The 21280-nt window shown below is 42.1% G+C and overlaps 1 protein-coding gene across 1 annotated transcript in view; it reads right to left on the bottom strand.

Annotated features, from left to right (window-relative positions):
• Positions 1–9458: 9458 nt before the first annotated feature.
• LOC110533617 (polypeptide N-acetylgalactosaminyltransferase 10) overlaps positions 9459–21280 on the bottom strand; it is a 99433-nt gene continuing 87611 nt past the window's right edge. Inside the window, exons 9-12 of the mRNA XM_021618016.3 lie at positions 15992–16213; positions 15499–15615; positions 14588–14737; positions 9459–13830 (exon numbers count right to left, since the gene is read on the bottom strand). Coding sequence (XP_021473691.3) covers positions 13666–13830; positions 14588–14737; positions 15499–15615; positions 15992–16213 — 654 coding nt within the window. The 3' untranslated portion in view covers positions 9459–13665. The remainder of the gene's footprint in view (positions 13831–14587; positions 14738–15498; positions 15616–15991; positions 16214–21280) is intronic.

The following is a 21280-nucleotide window of genomic DNA, read 5'->3' as shown; positions in this document are numbered from 1 at the left end:
AACCAAGTTTCCATCCAGTTATTAGAGTAAAGTCATACCATATTTAAAAACAACAGCTATGATGGAAACAGGAAGTTTCGGTACAACTTTATAAATGCTGACAGACAACTTGTCCATTCTACATGGTGGGATCTTTTAGTGTCGGTAAAATTAATTATGCCAGAAATGGAGGTGGAAATGCCTTAATTCGCAAATATTGATATAATAACCATCATATGGTAAATATATATGGTAAACTTGGACTCTGGAAACCATGCAGTTTATTAGGCTACAGATGAAATAAATTATGAATTTAACAGGGTGGTGAAAGTGCATTGTGATCTTGATGCCCCTTTCCAATTAATATTAAGGGTCTTATTCTGGTGACAGCTGTTTGACAAATAAAAATATTCTTGCTCTTATCAGTATTAATCTCATCATGTAGACTAAGGGTGTCAGTCAAACTCATTCCATGGAGGGCCTAGTGTCTGTGGGTTTTTGTTTTTTCCTTTCAAATAAGACCTAGACAACTAGGTGAGGGGAGTTCTTTACTAATTAGTGACCTTAAGCAAGGGAGGAGCGAAAACCCGCAGACACTCGGCCATCTATGGAGTAAGTTTGACACATGATGGAGACTATACCCTTACAAAGTACTAGCACTGTATCGGTTGTTGGCTGGAGCTCATGTGCGAAGACCATAGTAGACACATTTGCTATTTAAGGCAACAGTTTGTGACAAAATTATCCATAGAGTTGGAAATGCGATGGAAACATATTGAACTTTAGATTTGTATTTGGTACATGAAAAGTTGAAAAAATATATTTTGTGTGCACTACGTCATCGCGCACTGAACTTCTGCAGAATTATGCATTTCTTACAGAGAAATTATAAACAAATGTATATTTTGTCTCAGGAACAGGAGTGGAGAAATATGATTTATTTCTCTCAGCATCTTTAGAGAAAATGCAAATGCACTTGTAACATGTTATACTTGAAACTGTTATGCAAGCAGACAGTATTTCCACCACGTAAAATATGCACCTAAGAGGAACTGAAGTCTTATCAGAAATGTGTTTCTTCATTTTCTCAGCTTTTTATTTTCTTAAAACCGGTTAAACTGATGACATTTGGACATTTTGCACTGGCCAGTCTTTCCACTGTTTTGGAGATATTGCATTTTCTCCTCTGTCCCTAAAACAAAACAGACAATTTTGCCGGTACACCGAACAAAAACATAAACACAACGCGTAAAGTGTTGGTCCCATGTATCATGAGCTGAAATAAAAGTTCCATACGCACAAAAGGCTTATTTCACTCAAATGTTTTGCACAAAGTTGTTAGTGAGCATTTCTCCTTTGCCAAGATAATACATCCACTTGATAGGTGTGGTATATCAAGAAGCTGATTAAACAGGATGATCATTACACAGGTGCACCTTGTGCTGGGGACAATACAAGGCCACTCTAAAATTAGCATTTTTGTGCCACAGATGTCTCAAGTTTGAAGGGATTTTTCAATTGGCATGCTGACTGGAAGAATGTTTATCAGAGCAGCCTCTAACTTTGTAGTGGAGAATTTGGCAGTAAGTCCAACTGGCCTCACAACTGCAGACCACATGCATGGCGCGGTGAGGCTTTGCTGATGTCAACGTTGTGAACAGAGTTCCCGCCAATATCCTGCAATTTCGCACAACCATTGAAGAGGAGTGGGACAACATTCCACAGGCAACACTCAACAACAGCCTGATCAACTATATGAGAAGGAAATGTGTCGTGATGCATGAGGAAATGGTGGTCACACCAGATACTGACTGGTTTTCTAATCCACAACCCTATTTTTAAAAAAAGCTATTTATGTCCATATTCAATCAATCCCTATCCCAGTCTGTTGTTCCCACATGCTTCAAGAGGGCCACCATTGTTCCTGTTCCCAAGAAAGCTAAGGTAACTGAGCTAAACGACTACCGTCCCGTAGCACTCACTTCCGTCATCATGAAGTGCTTTGAGAGACTAGTCAAGGACCATATCACCTCCACCCTACCTGACACCCTAGACCCACTCCAATTTGCTTACCGCCCAAATAGGTCCACAGACGATGCAATCTCAACCACACTGCACACTGCCCTAACCCATCTGGACAAGAGGAATACCAATGTGAGAATGCTGTTCATCGACTACAGCTCGGCATTTAACACCATAGTGCCCTCCAAGCTCGTCATCAAGCTCGAGACCCTGGGTCTCGACCCCGCCCTGTGCAACTGGGTACTGGACTTCCTGACGGGCCGCCCCCAGGTGGTGATGGTAGGCAACAACATTTCCACCCCGCTGATCCTCAACACTGGGGCCCCACAAGGGTGCGTTCTGAGCCCTCTCCTGTACTCCCTGTTCACCCATGACTGCGTGGCCACGCACGCCTCCAACTCAATCATCAAGTTTGCGGACGACACAGCAGTGGTAGGCTTGATTACCAACAACGACGAGACGGCCTACAGGGAGGAGGTGAGGGCCCTCAGAGTGTGGTGTCAGGAAAATAACCTCACACTCAACGTCAACAAAACTAAGGAGATGATTGTGGACTTCAGGAAACAGCAGAGGGAACACCCCCCTATCCACATCGATGGAACAGTAGTGGAGAGGGTAGTAAGTTTTAAGTTCCTCGGCGTACACATCACAGACAAACTGAATTGGTCCACCCACACAGACAGCATCGTGAAGAAGGCGCAGCAGCGCCTCTTCAACCTCAGGAGGCTGAAGAAATTTGGCTTGTCACCAAAAGCACTCACAAACTTCTACAGATGCACAATCGAGAGCATCCTGTCGGGCTGTATCACCGCCTGGTACGGCAACTGCTCCACCCACAACCGTAAGGCTCTCCAGAGGGTAGTGAGGTCTGCACAACGCATCACCGGGGGCAAACTACCTGCCCTCCAGGACACCTACACCACCCGATGTCACAGGAAGGCCATAAAGATCATCAAGGACAACAACTACCAGAGCCACTGCCTGTTCACCCCGCTATCATCCAGGAGGCGAGGTCAGTACAGGTGCATCAAAGCTGGGACCGAGAGCTTCTATCTCAAGGCCATCAGACTGTTAAACAGCCACCACTAACATTGAGTGGCTGCTGCCAACACACTGACTCAACTCCAGCCACTTTAATAATGGGAATTGATGGGAAATGATGTAAAATATATCACTAGCCACTTTAAACAATTCTACCTAATATAATGTTTACATACCCTACATTATTCATCTCATATGTATATGTATATACTGTACTCTATATCATCTACTGCATCTTTATGTAATACATGTATCACTAGCCACTTTAACTATGCCACTTTGTTTACATTGTAAGGATCTTCTTTGGGTGAAGTAGAGGCGGACCAAAATGCAGCGTGGTATCTTTGATTCATGTTTAATAACAAAAAGATAAACACGAACACTACAAAACAATAAACATGGAAAACCAAAAACAGCCCTATCTGGTGCAAAACACAGAGACAGGAACAATCACCCACCATACTCATCTCATATGTGTATATACTGCACTCAATACCATCTACTGTATCTTGCCTATGCCGCTCTGTACCATAACTCATTCATATATCTTTATGTACATATTCTTTATCCCCTTACACTTGTGTGTATAAGGTAGTAGTTTTGGAATTGTTAGCTAGATTACTTGTTGGTTATTACTGCATTGTCGGAACTAGAAGCACAAGCATTTCGCTACATCTGCATTAACATCTGCTAACCATGTGTATGTGACAAATACATTTTTATTTGATTTGATTTAGAGGCATATCTGTATTCCCAGTCATGTGAAATCTATAGATTAGGGCCTAATTCATGTATTTCAATTTACTGAATTCCTTATATGAACTGTAACTCAGTAAAATCTTTGAAATTGTTGCATGTTGCATTTATATTTTTGTTCAGTATAGATTACCAATGCATTAATTCTATCGATTTAAGACATTCTGGTGAGCACTACTTTATTTAGTCTTCTGGGGCAACAAGTTATGACAGAAGAGAAGCTGCATGTATCAAACTATAGTTGACAAACAAATGGCCTACCAAATGTAGGAAATTATAATAGTGCCTAACAAATGTCGGAAATTATAAGTAGAAACGTAATTTAAACTATAGTAAATGAATTATAATTAGGCACAATTATTAAGGAATTAATATGGTGGATCGAACTGCGCAGGTAGCTTAATTTTGAAGTGATTTGTTTGACAATCAGATAAGAATATGTCACCACACCCATGATATGCGAAACTGAACCTGCGCAGACTGCAAAAACAACAGTAAACGGGATAAGATGTTTACACGTCACAGTATCCCGTCTTAGATTAGCATATGCCAGGCATTTTATCCGGGTTTCTCATAACCAGTATGTATACAACAAGCCTTTTCGGGTTATTCTAAACGGGCTAGGATGTTTATATCCGTCAATTCAAATACAGAATACTTGAACATCCCTACTAATAACGGGATATTGCCGTGCATGTAAACGTGGTCACTGATGGAAAAATGCGCATATTTTCTTTATGCGGATTCTAGAGTTTTCACATAAATCTGTCGCCAATTGGATGGAAACCTAGCTACAAACCCACAATTACAATACTGCTGTAAAATGTTGGTTAGAGATCTCAACACCGGTATGGCATGAATGGAAAACAAGAGCCCTTAAAACAATCCACAGGCAATGACATCCTCACAAAGAATGTATAACAAAACAGTGTGAACTGTCGTCAAACTCACGTTGCATTTTCTTGCCACCAAGAGGAGACAAAGTTTCATGAATGACTGTGCTTCTGTATAGGACATGTGTGTATTATAATGGAGTAAGCCACCAAATACTTTTGGCATCGTCTTAAGTTCTTAGAATGGCATCCCACACCCATCATTGCCACATTGACTATTATTGTCAACTAGTTGCTACCCCTCTAGCCTTAATTCTCCCATTGACCAGAACAAGGGATAGCGGAGTTCTCCTTCCTTCCCTCCCTCTCTTAAACTAATCTCCTTACATTCATGAGTGCTACATGTTCAAAATACTGGAAAAGTGTACAACACTAACACACCACAACTTACCTACAGTATATCCTTTCAGATCAGTAGTCATGAAGGACAGTAGTGGAGAAAAGCTAAATCTATCAGCTTTTTTAGCTCCCCTAAAAAAGACAGACACATATGCAAAGCCCCACACAAACAACTTGAGACCGCAGTGACACTGAGCAAAGATTTATTTTCGATCTTAAAATTCAGGTATTAGAACTTAAAACAAAAATATATATATTTTATCATGGCACAAGGGCATCCTCCAGAATTCCAGTGTGGTGTTGCCACCAGAGGTATTCAGCATTTATTTAAATGTCAGTAAAATCAAACTATTTGTCACATGCACTGAATACAACAAGTGTAGGCATTACCGTGAAATGCTTACTTACAAGCCCTTAACCAACAGTGCAGCTCAAGAAGAGTTAAGAAAATATTTATCAAATAAACTAAAGTAAGAAAAAAAAAAGTAACACAATAACAATGCTATATACATGGGGTGTGTGCGGGGTACAGGTTAGTTGAGGTAATTTGTACATGTAGGTAGGGGTGAAGTGACTATGCATAGATAATAAACAGAGAGTAGCAGCAGTTTACAAAACAAAACTATGTAATAGTCTGGTGGCCATTTGATTAATTGTTCAGCAGTCTCATGGCTTGGGGGTAGAAGCTGTTAAGGAGCCTTTTGGTCCTAGACTTGGCGTTCCGGTACCGCTTGCTGTGCGGTAGCAGAGAAAACAGTCTATGACTTGGGTGGCTGGAGTCTCTGACAATTTTATGGGCTTCCCTCTGACACAGCCTATTAAATCGGTCCTGGATTGCAGGAAGCTTGGCCTCAGTGATGTACTGGGCCGTACGCACTACCCTCTGTAGCGCCTTACGGTCAGAAGCAGAGCAGTTGTCATACCAGGCGGTGATGCAACCGGTCAGGATGCTCTCGATGGTGCAGCTGTAGAACTTTTGATGATCTGGGGAACCCATGTCAAATCTTTTCAGTCTCCTGACAGGGAAAAGGTGTTGTTGTGACCTCTTCATGACTATCTTTACATGATAAACAAAGTTTCTATACTTTCTCTGTAGTGCTAAAGGGCTGCCATAGGACAGCCACAGAATCAACCACTACTATCTTCCCAGGAGGTTTTCAGCCAGAGGACACACCCCTTAAGAGGAAAAGAGCATCAGACTGACAGTTTCCTCACCTCTATGGTCACCTGTAAGAGTTGGGAGTCCAGTCTTTCAAGAAGCGCAGGCTGCTGCCAGAAAAATAGGAAGTACAGTATGAGGAGGAGAACAGTGGCATTCCCAGTGTGCTATTCCCAAGTGTACCTTTATTTGTATTTTTTTAAACTAGGCAAGTCAGTTAAGAACAAATTCTTATTTACAATGATGGCCTACCAAAAGGCCTCCTGCGAGGACTGGGGCTGGAATAAAAAATAAATATATATAGTACGAAACACCACAACACTACATAAAGAGAGACCTAAGACAACACAGCATGGCAGCAACACATGACAACACATTAGCAACAACATTTCTAGGCACAGACAGCAGCACAAAGGGCAAGAAGGTATAGAAAACAATACATCACACGAAGCAGCCACCAGTGCCAGTAAGAATGTCCATGATTGAGCCTTTGAATGAAGAGATGGAGATAACTGTCCAGTTTTTGTTTTTTGCAGCTCGTTCCACTCGCTAGGTGCAGAGAAGTGAAAAGAGGTGCGACCCAGGGATGTGTGTGCTTTGCGGATCTTTAACAGAATGTGACTGGCAGAACGGGTGTTGTATGTAGATATCTCAGACGGGGGGATGAGGCCTAAGTGGGTTTTATAAATAAGCATCAACCAGTGGGTATTGCGACAGTTATACAGAAATGACCAGTTTACAGGAGTATAGACTGCAGTGATGTGTCCTATAAAGAGCATTGGTGGCAATTCTGATGGCCGAATGGTAAAGAACATCTAGCGGCTCGAGAGCACCCTTACCTGCCTATCTATAAATTACGTCTCAGTAATCTAGCATGGGTAGGATGGTCATCTGAATAAGGGTTCATTTGGCAGCTGGGGTGAAAGAGGAGTGATTACGATAGAGGAAACCAAGTCTAGAATTAACCTTAGGCTGCAGCTTGGATATAGGCTGAGAGAAGGACAGTGTACTGTCTAGCCATACTACCAAGTACTTGTATGAGGTGACTACCTCAAGCTCTAAACCCTAGTAATCACACTGGTGGGGAGGAACATTCTTCTTACCAAACCAAATTACCTTTGTTTTGGAGGTGTTCAGAACAAGGTTAAGGGCAGAGAAAGCTTGTTGGACACTAAGAAAGCTTTGTTGTAGAGCGTTTAACACAAAATCCGGGGAGGGGCCAGCTGAGTATAAGACTATCATCTGCATATACAAATGGATGAGAGAGCTTCCTATTGCTTGTGCTATGTTGTTGATATAAATTGAGAAGAGCGTGGGACCTAGGATCGAGCCTTAGCCACTACCTGTCACCAAGGGAGTACCCTGAGACAGCAGATGTTCTGACTTCAAACACTGCACTCTTAGAGAGGTAGTTAGCAAACCAGGCCAAAGACCCTTCAGAGACACCAATACTCCTTAGCCGGCCCACTAGAATATAATGGTCTACCCTATCAAAAGCTTTGGCCAAGTCAATAAAAAATAGCAGCACAACATTGCTTATAATTAAGGGCAATTGTGACATAATTTAGGACCTTTAAGGTTGCAGTGGCACATCCATAATCTTGGCGTAAACCAGATTGCATACCAGAGAGAATACTATAGACATCAGGAAAACTTGTCAATAATCAACTGACTGGCTTTTATCAAAAGTGTTGGAAACAGGGCAAAATAGAAATTGGCCTATAGCAATTAGGATCAGCTTGATCTCCCTTTTAAATAAAGGACACAACGTGGCTGCCTTCCAAGTAAGGGGAATCTCCCCAGAAAGGAGAGACAGGTTAAAAAGGTCAGAGATAGGCTCAGCGATGATAAGGGCAGCAACCTTAAAGAAAGGATCTAAACCATAAGACCCAGATATTTTTTTGAGGTCAAGTTTAAGGAGCTCCTTTAGCACCTCAGACTCAGTGACCGCCTGCAGGGAGAAACTTTGTAGCGGGCAGGGGAAAAAGAGGGAGGAGCATTGGGGCTGGTCGCATTAGAAGGGGTGGGAGATGAGGAAATGTTGTACGGGCAGGATGGCATGGCTGAGTCAAATAGGAATCCTGACTTAATTAAGCGGTGATTAAATCAATCAAATGTATTTATAAAGCCCTTTTACCTCAGCTGATGTCACAAAGTGCTGTACAGAAACCCAGTCTAAAACTCCAAACAGCAAGCAATGCAGGTGTAGAAGCACGGTGGCTAGGAAAAACTCCCTAGAAAGACCAGAACTTAAGAAACCTAGAGAGGAACCAGGCTCTGAGGGGTGGCCAGTCGTCTTCTGGCTGTGCCGGGTGGAGATTATAACAGAACGTGGCCAAGATGTTCAAACGTTCATTGATGACCAGCAGGGTCAGATAATAATAATCAGTGGTTGTAGAGGGTGCAACAGGGACAAACATATCTTTCTGACAGATAAGATCTAAACCAGGCCAGAACTTGTTATGTAGACCAGCCATGCGCTCCTCGTCAGTAACATCACCATCAACAACATTAAGGGACATCATGGGCAGCTGTGAAAAGGGTTTATTCTCCATTTACCAGAACTTCTTGAGGTTAGACCCAGAGAGAACTGCTCCTTAAAATAACTAACTTTAGCCTTCCGGGTAGCCTATTTCTCATTTGCCTGAACAAAAGCCATTCAGCCGGAGAATGTGTATGCGGAGCCTTCCACCAAATGGAATTCTTGAGGTGGCGTAACTCTGCCGGATCACGGTCGAACCAGGGGCTGAACCTGTTTATAATTCTAATTTTCTTTATTGGGGTGTTTGTTAACAATAACACTGAAAATATCAAAAAAGAAGGTCCAACGACTTCCTGAGATGTGGATATTTTACACACAACAGACTGGAAGGAAGCTCACAGCCTTCAGTCCCGGAAGAGGACCTGGGATGGGAATCAGCCAGCGGGAAACTCAATCTGCAGAGACACAGGGTCCAGTGAGGACACAGACTGGTCTCAACTATAGTCAACCAATCTCAACTAAACTTGTGCATTTGTTTTGTTTATGGTTGCATTTCTTGATTGTGGTTCCAAATAATACCAACCTTGAGCCACATATGGTGAATTTATTGCAGTATTATTTTACTTATTTAAATTGGAGAAAAAATATATTATTTTCATGATCTGCATGTCATTGTTTTACATAATTCTAGATGGGATTTGATTTCTACATATACAAATTACTTAACAAGTTATTTAATTAAAGTATTCTCTCAGTTTAAGCCCCCCCAAAACAATACAACCCATAATTCAAATATAAACATTTTTATTTTCAGCAAAAAATATACAATTCCAGTTTAGTTGTACACAGTGTGTTAAATACCTTTTTTAATTATATATATTAAAAAAAACTTTAATTAACTAGGCAAGTCAGTTAAGAACAAATTCTTATTTTCAATGACGGCCTAGTCAACTGCTTGTTCATGGGTAGAACGACAGATTTATACCTTGTCAGCTCGGGGATTTGAACTTTTCGGTTACTAGTCCAACACTCTAAACACTAGGCTACCCTGTCGCCCTTTTACAGTCATTGTCAGTAGAAAAAAAATGTAGATCATTTATGACAAAATTTACACATCAAAATTGCACAAACATGAACACATCATTTTGTGAATGACCAACAATGGTCTTAAAGTTGCACTATGCAGGTTGCTAAAACTCTAATAGTTCGCCTAATTTCAGTTTGTGTGACAAAATAAGCTAGTATAGTGTAGAATCATTGTACCATCTAAACCGCTGTGAAATATATTTTCCATAACTAAACATGTTGTCGTTTCAGTTGTTTGAAGATGGTGTACAAAACCAAATGTAAAAGACGAAAAACAAAACTTAACCGGAAGCATAGAAATAACACACACAGAACAGATCTACCTCTTCTTAGACTTGCTTTCAAGTAGAATGATAGAAATATGAGTTATAGATCTATGTGAATTTGGTCTGGTTGCCCAAAAAGCTACATTTCCCAACTTTAAAAAAGGTTCAATGCAGCCATTTTTATCTCAATATCAAATCATTTCTGGGTAACAATTGAGTAGCTTACTGTGATTGTTCTGAATTCAAATTGTGAAAAATGTTAATAAAAAATATCTTCTAAGCAAAGAGAAATTTCTCAAGCAAGAATTTTGCTAGGACTGTCTGGGAGTGGTCTGAGTGAGGGACCAATTGGACTAACCTAATGTAACCTGAAAACTAGCTGCTATTGGCAGAGAGGTTTGACACTTTGTTATTGATCTATTAACTTATACCGCCTGATGATGTTGCCAGGCAGGGCAAAAATCCATCCCTTCAAAACAGGCTGAAATTTCAAGCAGTCTTTCCAAACAGCTTACGCTAAATGGGCATTATCATTTCACAGTATTATTCCAATCTGTCTGGAAATACATTTAAAACACAGGAAAATCACATTTAACTGCACTGGGCCTTTAGACATTACATTTCATTTAAAAAATAAGTATTGTCTTCACATTTTTAGCTGAATATTTCATTCAAATAAGATCATGAAAAGAAATGGCACTTTATAAAATATTGAAAACCAAAATTTAAAAAAGGTTTCACCACCTCCATCCCAAGTTATAAATCATATGACAATCAAATGCCTTTTACATGTGCAATTGACAAGGTCAATGTACTGCAAATATCCTTGTTCCAAACTGAACAATAAAATGCCATGGATTTGGGGGATTCTTACCACCTTTGCAAGATGATTATATGTCCACAGGTCAAACAACCCTGTTTATATTCCCTCAGACACAAACATAACTTTACTGCATAAACTTCATTGCTTGAACATAAACATGTTTCGACCCATCATTCTAGCATCGGGAGAGCAGTGAGCACATTGGAAGTCATGGACCAACCGGTGGAGCATTTGAAAGAAAATATCAAACAATGCATCAAGAGAATAAGCAGGACTAAATCAAAATCGGGTTTGATTTTTCACCCAATGGAAATTGTAAAATTGACCATACCAGTCCTGGTTTGATTGAATTCCAGTCTTAGATCTATAATGGTAATTTAAACTGTGTTAAGGATTTTACCATTTACACTTACAATATTAGTGTAAAAGATGAGACAATTAATCAGCTTAAATTACAACTCTGGTACAGACGTAATAATTCTGTAAGCATAATTGTGAAATCTATTTAGCTGGAATAATTAGAAAATTAATATTTTGTCTTGGAAAAAGTTACACAACTTAGATTCGGCCATTTTTATCATAATATTTAAAAGCTTTGGTCTTCCATACATGTCGCTTACTTGCCGGGACAAAACTAAACATTTTTGGAAAGGGAAAACAATGGAAGTAACCAACTTTGGATTCCCCAGCCAGTCCTAGCTACATTTCAGTTTGATAAGGAGAAAAAACTTACAGTGTTACATGACTGCGCAACAAAGATGCTTCACAACTAAAGCCTCATTGTGCAGCATCTCATACTAATGTGCCACATGGATCTCTTGTTGAATTTCCATACATTTTCTCCACAATGCATGGAAGAATGCCGTTGTTTGAGTCTAAACTATTTGATGATTCACTTGGCCAGTCAAAATCCACAACACATACGCTACAGGCTAGTAGTGTACTCAAATTAGTTCCATCAAACAACAACAAAAAGCTACATTGTTTTTTTATGCTAATTAGACGTATCAATTTCTGAAAGGGGTAGGATGAGAGTTTGACTGATGAAGGGTGTGATCGTTGCATCATGCATATCACATCCCGCTTTGCCTTAAGGTGACAATGTTTTGCCCTAATAACTTTTTTTGCAGCAGACAAACACCTAAGGCTAAACAAGCGCTCTACCTTGGAATTATTTCAGAGGAAAAGAGGGGAACAAAAAACACACACACAAAGAATGGAACATAACTACACAGCAGGCAATGTACGCAGTCCTTCTGAACAACGTCCAGGTCAAAACTGAATTGCATTTGATATACAAACAACTCATTGGATAAGCCAAGACAAAAAACTGAAAGAAAACAAATGCTGAGTAAGAGGTCATAACGCTACAAAATCTAAACGCACAACAAGAACAGGAATTCAATACTAATCAATGCTTGAATGTCCATTGTAGATCTTGACAAACTATTGGGTCTGTTGATCATAACAACAAATTGGCATGTTGGTGACATGCCATGAACATAAGAGGGTCTTTTCAGAAAACGGTTAACTTTGAAAGGCAGGAGAACACATAGTGTATAGCTGAAGATACTAGCAAAAAACTAACATTACAAATACATTACTGTTGTAGAACCCCATCCATTAAGAGCCAGTGTCACCTCAGATTGCCTCTCTCTCTCCAACATCTGTCAGTCAGTCTGAGACAGTGTAGGAGGAGGACAACTGGAATAGGGCACCAGGCCAGGCCGAGTCAGACCAGGCCATATTTACTTCTGCTCTCATCCAGCAAGGCACTACGATTTTTATTCAAGTTTGTCATTGCAAGTGCTTAATGCATCTAACCCCCCCCCCCCCCCCCGGGCAAACCAGTCTAGAGTCACTCCTGATGCGTTTGAGAAACCAGCATGGTCTGTCTACTGTCTCAGTGCTGCTGACCTCCATGTGTTTCATGATGAAGTCATTCCAGAGAGTGCTGGGGTTCATCCCAGAAGGCAGCGGGAGCCTCTATTCAGGTGATGGGACAAAAATAAACTGATGATAGTAGTCCTTACAGTTCCCTCTATGGACAAATCATTGGCATCAAATCACAGTCCTTCGAATAGATAAGAGTGCTGAGACAAAGTGCTGCTACTAAAGTATTATTCATTCAGAGCTAAAACAAAATACATGTCCTAAAAGATTAGGTTTTTCTTACCCCTCTTCATTTGGACAGATGTTGCGCAACTCCACTTTCGATCAATGCTATAGAGTGGAAACCAAGAAAGAGAAAAAGCTAGCCAAGTGAGCATAACAAGAAAACAAAAACACGAATCAACACAAGGTGCTTTTCAGGGTGGTTGGGTCTGGCCGGCTTCACAGTGTGTCAGTTTGGGCTTGGCTCAGCGGGAGTCTCAGGGGGAGCTGTCAGAGCAGGGGCGGCACATGAGGGGAATGGAGGGAAAGTGACTGAGCAAGAGACACACTCACACGGGGTGATGGAGATGGACGTATGGGCAGTCATCTGGGAGAGGCACAGAGACGCAGAAATGAGATGGACCACCGCCAGAATGACCGTGCTGTGACAGACCTAATCCTCCTAACGCAGGAAGACACCATCACCGCATCGAGAGACTAGTCTTTCAACCACAGAGAGAACCTCTCAGGCGCCAACTCTTCTCCATCGCCCAATAACTGATGCATCTAGACTGGCTTGCACATGCTAATGCTACCCCCTGACCCCCCTTCACTTCCTTCCACCCTTGACCCCTTTAGAGTAACAACATCCCACTTCTGTCTTAGTGAAAGAACACAGTTCCAGAGTGAGTGGTGTTCAGGTTCAGTGCTGACCCCTACAGGTGTCAGTTGCTATTGCGGTTGAACGTCTCCAGGACGGTGGTGTTGGTCTTCTCAAACACCCACTGCTGGCTGGGGACGCTGGGGTCACACGTGTTCATGAACACCTTCCTCTCTGTGGGGTTGCTGTCGATACAGCTGTTACTGATGGGGTGGTATAAACTTTTATCCTACAGAGATGGGGGAGAGAAAAGAGGAGAGATGGTAATGATATATTTAGTTACAGTACATTTCACTGAAAATATTTTCCAAAGAGATAATTTAATATCAAAATATTGAATAGCCTGCATGGAAAACGAGGAATAATATTTTCTAACTGAGTACACAGCTTTAAGGGATACTTTGGGATTTTGGCAATGAGCCCTTTATTTATTCCCCAGAGTCAGATGAACTTGTGGATACAATGTTTATGTCTCTGCTTTCAGTATGAAGGACGTTAGAGGTAGTTTCACGAGCCAATGCTAACTTGCGTTAGCTCAATGACTGGAAGTCTATGGTAACAACTAGCACGCTAGCTGTTACCATAGACTTCCAGTCATTGCACCATCTCTAGTTAGCAATTGCGCAAACGATAGTTGGCAAACTTCCTTCAAACTACACTGAGACATAAAAATGGTATCCACAAGTTCATCTGACTCAAGGGAATAGATAAAGGGCATTCATTGCCAAAATACCAAAGATTCCCTTTAAAAGCTGAATGTCATTTTTTAAATTATTATTATTATTATTTTTTAACTAGGAAGAAACTGCCTTAGCAAAGCAGCCTGTGGCATTTTATCACAAGGAAAAGGAAATACAAAGGATCAAAAATACATCTTGAAGACTGCTGCTTGGCTGAAGCAAAGAAGTGCATCACAACCAACTCACAAACTTGTCTTTTTCAATCATGAAAAAATGATGTGTGTGTGTGAGAAAGAGAGACCTTACCTTCCTGTAGCACCACAGCTGGTTACCCTTCAAGCCGTGGCAGTCGTACAGGGTGACAGGGCTGTTGTGAGAGATGGCATCGAAGCAGACCTTTTTTGTGTGCATGGGGCCCCCCACCCGGATGTCCTCCCGCCAGCCAAACGTGAACACCTGGACAGGGCAGAGACAACCTGGATCAGATCACCTCCAGAGATGGGCCTCCACCTCTCCTCTTGGAGCCAGTGTCATTCCTGGTCCTGGAGAAACACAGAGCAAGCTTTTGTTCTAGCCCAGTACTAACACCTGATTTAATGAATTATCAAAAGTTAGAGGTGTGTTAGTAATAAGCTGGAACAAAAGCCTGCACAACCTGTGAGTCTTCAGAACCAGGGTTGAAGAGAACCTTCCAAAGGAGTTCACACATCGGTCTCCCCCAGGCACGTTCACTCATGGGGGACAAGAGATTAAAGAGTTGTTTGTAAAGGGGCTCCTCTGCTGTCACATTCAAAAGGCCCTGACTTGGACTGCAGCCATGCTGTTTGTCATCCCAGCTTTGAATACAAATTGCAACCATTACAGAGATTAAACAACAACAGCTCTTTAAATGACTTTAATTAAACTGTCAAAGCAGTGTCAGAGCAGGCAACCTAGAAAATAATAAGAAAACATTGCCATCCATCAACGTTTGGTTATGAGCTCTGCTAAAACATAACAAGGGGAATAAATGGGGCTCCATTAGAACAGTAGCGATTATAAAGTTGTGTGTGTAAATTAGAGTGTGCACCAGCTTGTGTGTGTGTGTGCACGTGTAGTGCTTATGAAGGCAGAGCGCTGTCTGTACACAGTACAAAATGAAGTTCTGTATGCAAAACTAGGAAAACTAGCGCTTTTCACGGCAGACTGTATTCAGTGGTGTCTACTATGCTCCTTACCTGTCCATGGCTCCACCCGGCCTCACCCCGCCCCTTCAAACATGTCTCCAGGCGGACGGGCGACCCAGACGAAAAGTGTTTGCTCTCCATGCACATGCCACTGCCTGTGTTGCGCAGCTAGAACACACACAGGGGCAGACAAACAGGTTAACAGAGAAAGACAGAAATTAACAGTCATCATTCAATACTAGTCAATACTAGTCATACTATTAACCACTGTCTAGGGCTGTCTGGTTCTCTCAGAACTCTGTCAGCTCTCCTCTTTAGTGAAAAAGTGAGTGATAAGTAATGACGAAGAGGATACTGTGGCAGGAGCATGGCCTTCTGATGACTGAAGTGACAGCGACTGGTTGTCATAGGCCAGACATTCTGTCTCTTTCTTGCTCTCTTTCTAATCTAACCTTCTCTCCATATGTCGTCTCTCACTCTTAACTCTCTTTCCTTCTAGCTGTTGGCATGCCTCTCTGAAGACACTAACAGATGAGTGTTGTACCTCTCCCCAGGCGGCAGCAGGGGGCTCCACAGGTGGGTAGTGCTTGGGTAGGTCCCAGGCCACCTCTGTCATGAACCATTTGAAGCTCTTACAGTTGAGGCTGTTCCTCAGGTCCTTCTGCACTGTCATGTCTCCTGCTGACAGGTGCCTGTACTCTGGCCTCCGCTGATAGATGTACTCTGCATATTCATCCATCCATACCTCGGCCACACGCTTCAGGTTCTGTACAGAGACCAAGGGAGAACAGAAAAAGCACTGTTGCTCCACAATGACTATAGGGGGGATGGATGCAGGGTATCAGTCCTTTGGGGCCTCGTTGACTGCTAGATGGCCTCGTCTCTTAAAATACATCCTCATTTCAAGTCAAGGACGGTTTGAGGAGAGGTTTCGTTTTACATAACCATTACCCTTCTAATAGAAGTGGATAAAACAAACTTACAACCAGCAGAGAGTAAAGCCAATGATAACTGCTATTAGGAATCCAGGCAGTCACAGCCAGACTAAGGTTTGGATGGGAGTTACAGTTAGTGAGCACATCCTTCTGTTATAGGGCATACATATACCGAGCAGCACAGAAAACACGGCTCTAAGCCAAACTCTGTTGGCTAACTCCTCTCCAGGTGAGGAGAAGTTCACTGGCACCATCTGCTTGCATGGCGGCTGGGTTTGGGAGGGATGGGCGAGCTGGGTAATCAGCACACCTGGAAGAATGCCAGTGGCGATGAGGAGCTGTGTGGGAGGGGGTGTGGGTGCTGTGCCTCTGGGGTGGTGCTGATGAGGGGGGGCAGGGTCTAGAAGAGGCAGCTGCAGGGAAGTTTTGGGGGAGGCGAGAGCAAAAAGGCGACGTGTGCACAAAAAAAAAGAAGCGCCACAGGCCAGCAATAATTCATGCCTCCTCTGTGACTCTGAATTCCACCATTTTCTCTGAGCTCCACTTCAAAAAGGAACACAGTAAAACCAGGATGAACACACAGAGCTGTGCTTAATTGGCACTTTTTATTTAAGGTACAATATTCACCTCACAATCATTCACCATTTTCATTCTTTCGGCACCATGTTACAGAAAATCTATTAATATGAATGCAAGTATTATGTATGCATATTATGTATGCATTTGAACCAGGGTTTCCGGTAGGAAAATGTGGCGCAGGACATTTGACCGGCAGCCTTTTCATTTGACATTTGAGATATTAACCAGACCCATATGCATTGGGTGCATAAATGACAGAAAATCACATTTAGATTGTTCTTATTAATCTTAACATGCAACTTGAGGATGCAACGGGCATGCGTCCTTCTTACCAAATTCCGATGCGCACATTGAAGATGTTAAAATAACTGTCCACATTTACTTTTCCTCAGCCAACAAGACGAGCAACGAACAGCAAAATTACTAGCCTATGTCAATCTAATACCCCCATTGTAGAAAAGTTACCTATTCTATTGGTCAGCTTGTCATTCTGGGAAAGAGAAATAAATAATCTGTATGCTGTGCCGATAAATAAAAAACTGGCACCAGCTAATTGTCCAGTAGAAGAAAACAAATCCCATTGCAAAATAATGTTTTTTAGCCTATTAATTGATTAACATACAAGTCGATGTAAATACATTTGGCCTACGCGCTGATTGGTCTATAGGTTAATTTGCATAATGTTGTGCAATTAAATTGGTGGTGATTTCACTTTTTAAAAGTATGCAAATTAACAAATAGGCAGATAAACATGGAGAGTCACATGTATTTACATCAAATGTTATGTCCATAAATGAATAGGCTAAAATGCATTATTTTGTAATGGGATTTTTTTCCTTCTCCTGGACAATTAACCGGTGGCAGTTTTATTTATTGTCTTTTCATTATTATTATAATTTTTGACCAAAAGCTGGCTATTACCAACTAACAGAACCCCTGATTTGAACAATTGTAGACTGAACTGGAGGTTCTTGTGTCTTTGTTGGTGCATCTTCTTTCTGAAGAAATACATTATTAACAACTGACCCCAATCCACATTCATTAACATTTCTCCCTCATAGACAGAACAGGCATTCTTCATCTGAGAGGCTATTCCCCCACGCTAGATGAATACAAGCCAAAAAGTAAGCCAACGAACAGGCCAATAGGTTTCACTTACACAGCCTTCCAAGCCAAAACAGTTTTGGGCAGGGATCAGCATACATAATGGACAGTTTCAGCTGTATTCCAAAAGGTTTCGGAAGAATGTGAAAATATACTGAACAAAAATAGAAAAACGCAACATGTAGAGAGTTGGTCCCATGTTTCATGAGCTGGGGGGAAAAAAATCCCTGAAATTTTCCTGTTTTCACTCAAATTTTGTGCACATTTGTTTACATCCCTGTTAGTGAACATTTCCCCTTTGCCAAGATAATCCATCCACCTGACAGGTGTGGCATATCAAGAAGCTGATTAAACAGCATGATCATTACGCAGGTGCACCTTTTGCTGGGGACAATAAAAGGCCACTTTAAAATGTGTAGTTGTGTCACACAACGCCACAGATGTCTCAAGTTTTGAGGGAGCGTGCAATTGGCAAACTGACTGCAGGAATGTCCACCGAGCTGTTGCCAGAGAATTGAATGTTCATTTCTCGAACATAAACTGCATCCAACGTAATTTTAGAGAATTTGGCAGTACATTCAAGCGGCCTCACAACCACAGACCACGTGTAACCTTGCCAGCCCAGGACCTCCACACCCAGTTTCGTCACCTGCTGAGGAGTATTTCAGTCTGTAATAAAGCCCTTTTGTGGTGAAAATCTACTGATTGGCTGGGCTTGGCTCCCAAGTGAGTGGGCCTGGCTGCCAAGTGAGTGGGCCTGGCTGCCAAGTGGGTGGGACTATGCACTCCATGGTCCACCCATGGCTGCACCCCATCCCAGTCCATAGATTAGGGTCTAATGATTTTTCTCTCTCAATTGAACGATTTACAGTTCAATTATGAACTGTAACTCGTTCAATATTTTTGTTCAGTCTAGTTCTCATTCAGTGTAGAAGCATCAAAAGATATCATATAACTTGTTTTTCTCTTAAGCTTCTTTACAGTGCATTCTTAATCAAGGTCACTTATCTATCCTTGTGCATTTTGTGGACAAAAAACGACAGGGGGCCATATCACAAGAACATAGGACGACAGACACCTTGGTGGAGAAAAGCAGGGAAAAACAGAAAAGCTGAGCGTTTATTATTTTGAGTCTCGTTTTTTTCTGAATGCTCAAGCTGTTACAACACAGCGCCAGGCGAGGCATGAGCATGAGGAGGTTAAATCAGTTCACCACCAGAATGAAGAGGACTTTCTTAAATCGTTCATTCCCACTGCACTGCTGACTGTGGAACACACTCAACATTCACGTCAAACCCTCCTCACCTTCCCACAGCGGGACACCTATCGATTCAGTCACAGCATTCCTGATGGCTGTGATGAGTGGGTGTGGGGCTGCAATATAAAGGTGTGTGTGTGTGTATCATTGAGGATCCAACTACTGCAGAGAAACTCAGCAGAGGAGATGAATGCTCTCTTTACTAGACACCTCGGAGAACAAATTCTGCAATAAATGTTCCATATACAGACCTGTCAACGTTGAAGAATCTGTATGAGTCCCATTTTAGAGCTGCGGCGGCACTCGCGGACCACACGACGGCACGTGACACCCACACCGATCAAATGATAGGCAAATGCTCATTTTTTTGACCCAAAAATGGTTTTGGTAGAAGACTGGATCTGTAGGTATAATATGCTATAGACCAGGGTGCCCCAACTGGCGGCCCGTGGGTGGTTTTATTTGGCCCCCCCGAGTTTTCGTAGAAAAATTCAATTTTTAAAAAGCACTTGCTGGACATAAGATCATAAAAACAGCAGAAAATGATTTTATGTATTTATGTTCCAGTACCCCCGGCTGAAACCAGTTGATGATCCCTGCTATAGACGGTTATGGGTGTTTTTCAGTAACTAACTAGAAATAACTTTAAATGTAAAATCAGGGTTCTCCCCATGACTTTCTGACACGGTGGTGCTGATGTAGGCCTAAGGTCAGGTAGGGGGGAGGTAGTTGAAGCATTTAGCATGTTTGAAAAACCTGTAACTGCAATTTCCTGACACCTCAAGTCTTACATTATATCAAACAATGTAGCCAACACAGTTGGCCTGAATTAATATTGAGGTGGTCTCAATGACTCCTTCACATTGTCCTAAGTTAAAATATGGGTAATGATAATTATAATAGGTGTCTTTATGAGGATAGTCTTGTGCAAAGGAGCAAGATAAATAAATAAATACTGTATGGGGATGAGGTAGGTAGATAGATGGGCTATGTACAGGTGCAGTGATCTGTGAGCTGCTCTGACAGCTGGTGCTTAAAGCTAGTGAGGGAGATATGAGTCTCCAGCTTCAGAGATTTTTGCAGTTCGTTCCAGTCATGTGCAGCAGAGAACTGGAAGGAAAGACAACCAAAGGAGGAATTGGCTTTGGGGGTGACCAGTGAGATATACCTGCTGGAGCGTGTGCTACGAGTGGGTGCGGCTATGGTGACCAGTGAGCTGAGATAAGGCGGGGCTTTACCTAGCAGAGACTTGTTGATTACCTGTAGCCAGTGGGTTTGGCGACACGAAAGAAGCGAGGGCCAACCAACGAGAGCGTACAGGTTGCAATGGTGGGTAGTGTATGGGGCTTTGGTGACAAAACGGATGGCACTGTGATAGACTGCATCCAATTTATTGAGTAGAGTGTTGGAGGCTATTTTATAGATGACATCACCGAAGTCGAGGATCGGTAGGATGGTCAGTTGTACGAGGGTATGTTTGGCAGCATGAGTGAAGGATGCTTTGTTGCAATATAGGAAGCCAATTCTAGATTTAATTTTGGATTGGAGATGCTTAATGTGAGTCTGGAAGGAGAGTTTACAGTCTAACCAGACACCTAGATATTTGTAGTTGTCCACGTACTCTAAGTCAGAGAGTAGTGATGCTGGACAGGTGAGCAGGTGCGGGCAGTGATCGGTTGAAGAGCATGCATTTAGTTTTCCCTGCGTTTAAGAGCAGTTGGAGGCCACGGAAGGAGAGTTGTATGGCATTGAAGCTCATCTGGAGGTTAGTTAACACAGTGTCCAAAGAGGGGCCAGAAGTATACAGAATGGTGTCGTCTGCGTAGAGGTGTACCAGAGAATCACGAGCAGCAAGAGCAACATCATTGATGTATACAGAGAAGAGAGTCGGCCCGAGGGTGAACCCTGTGGCACCCCCAGAGACAGCCAGAGGTCCGGACAACAGGCCCTCCGATTT

The sequence above is a fragment of the Oncorhynchus mykiss genome, chromosome 10 (assembly GCF_057628025.1).
Source record: "Oncorhynchus mykiss isolate SJ-2025 chromosome 10, ASM5762802v1, whole genome shotgun sequence".
NCBI classification, from domain to species: domain Eukaryota; kingdom Metazoa; phylum Chordata; class Actinopteri; order Salmoniformes; family Salmonidae; genus Oncorhynchus; species Oncorhynchus mykiss.
The sequence above is the reverse complement of the archived record's forward strand: the minus strand, read 5'-3'. Positions and strand labels throughout refer to the sequence as shown.